Source organism: Carlito syrichta, unplaced genomic scaffold (assembly GCF_000164805.1).
Source record: "Carlito syrichta isolate Samal-C Ts95f unplaced genomic scaffold, Tarsius_syrichta-2.0.1 Scaffold126482, whole genome shotgun sequence".
Taxonomy (NCBI): domain Eukaryota; kingdom Metazoa; phylum Chordata; class Mammalia; order Primates; family Tarsiidae; genus Carlito; species Carlito syrichta.
The window spans coordinates 48,406-49,190 of NW_007070578.1; the positions used below are offsets into that span (position 1 = coordinate 48,406).

The 785-nt window shown below is 50.3% G+C and overlaps 2 protein-coding genes across 2 annotated transcripts in view; one reads left to right on the forward strand and one right to left on the reverse strand.

Moving 5' to 3' along the window:
* Window positions 1-785, reverse strand: part of SYMPK (symplekin) — a 40,040-nt gene that overhangs the window by 37,398 nt on the left and 1,857 nt on the right. Inside the window, exons 3-4 of the mRNA XM_008048663.2 lie at window positions 305-358; window positions 136-209 (exon numbers count right to left, since the gene is read on the reverse strand). Coding sequence (XP_008046854.1) covers window positions 136-209; window positions 305-358 — 128 coding nt within the window. The remainder of the gene's footprint in view (window positions 1-135; window positions 210-304; window positions 359-785) is intronic.
* Window positions 1-785, forward strand: part of FOXA3 (forkhead box A3) — a 39,862-nt gene that overhangs the window by 23,880 nt on the left and 15,197 nt on the right. The gene's annotated exons all lie outside the window — the stretch shown is intronic.

A 785-nucleotide genomic window follows, 5' to 3' on the forward strand; every position in this document is an offset into this window, starting at 1 on the left:
CTGGGTGACAGAGTGAGCCTCCAACTCAAAAAAAAAAGAAGCAGTGGACAGGGCTCGCAGGGCAGGCTCCAGGCCAGGAGCTGAAGGCTGACTTCATCAGGGGTGCTCCCAGAGGCTCCCTGTCTCGCCCCATACCATGCCTCCTCAATGAAGCCAATGACAAATTTGCGCACTTCGATTGACTTGTCTGCTTGGAAAGCGATGATCTCCTGCCAATGTCAGAGAGAAAGCACGTCAGGGCTATACCAGGCTCCATCCACTGGCCCCTACACCCAGACCCCCTTATCTTTTGTCAGTCACTCACATCCAGGAAGTTGTCCAGTAGTGTGGGGTCTTTGTTGATGATCAGCTCCTGGACCTGGAAGGAGTTTAGGGGTAGAGGAGGAACAAACATATAAAACCAGAGTCTAATCAATACAGACAAGAGAGTATAAGGGAAGACAGTATAAGGGCGGGCAGCAGGCACTCAATTCAATCCCTGTCTCTGCCACTTCCTAACAAGGATCCAGGGTCCTGGGCTTGGTCTCTGAACCTTCTGTAAAATCAGAATCTTTTTTTAAATTTAGAGACAAGATCTTGCTATGTTTCCCAGGCTGGTCTTGAACTCCTGGGCTCAAGTAATCCTCTCACTTTGGCCTTCCAAAGTGCTGGGATTACAGGCATGAGCTATGGCGCCCAGCCTGGAATTTTTTAAATTTTTTTTGAGTTGGAGTCTCACTCTGTCACCCAGACTGGAGTGCAGTGGCATGCTCCCAGCCACCACAGCCTCAACTTGCTGGGCTCCG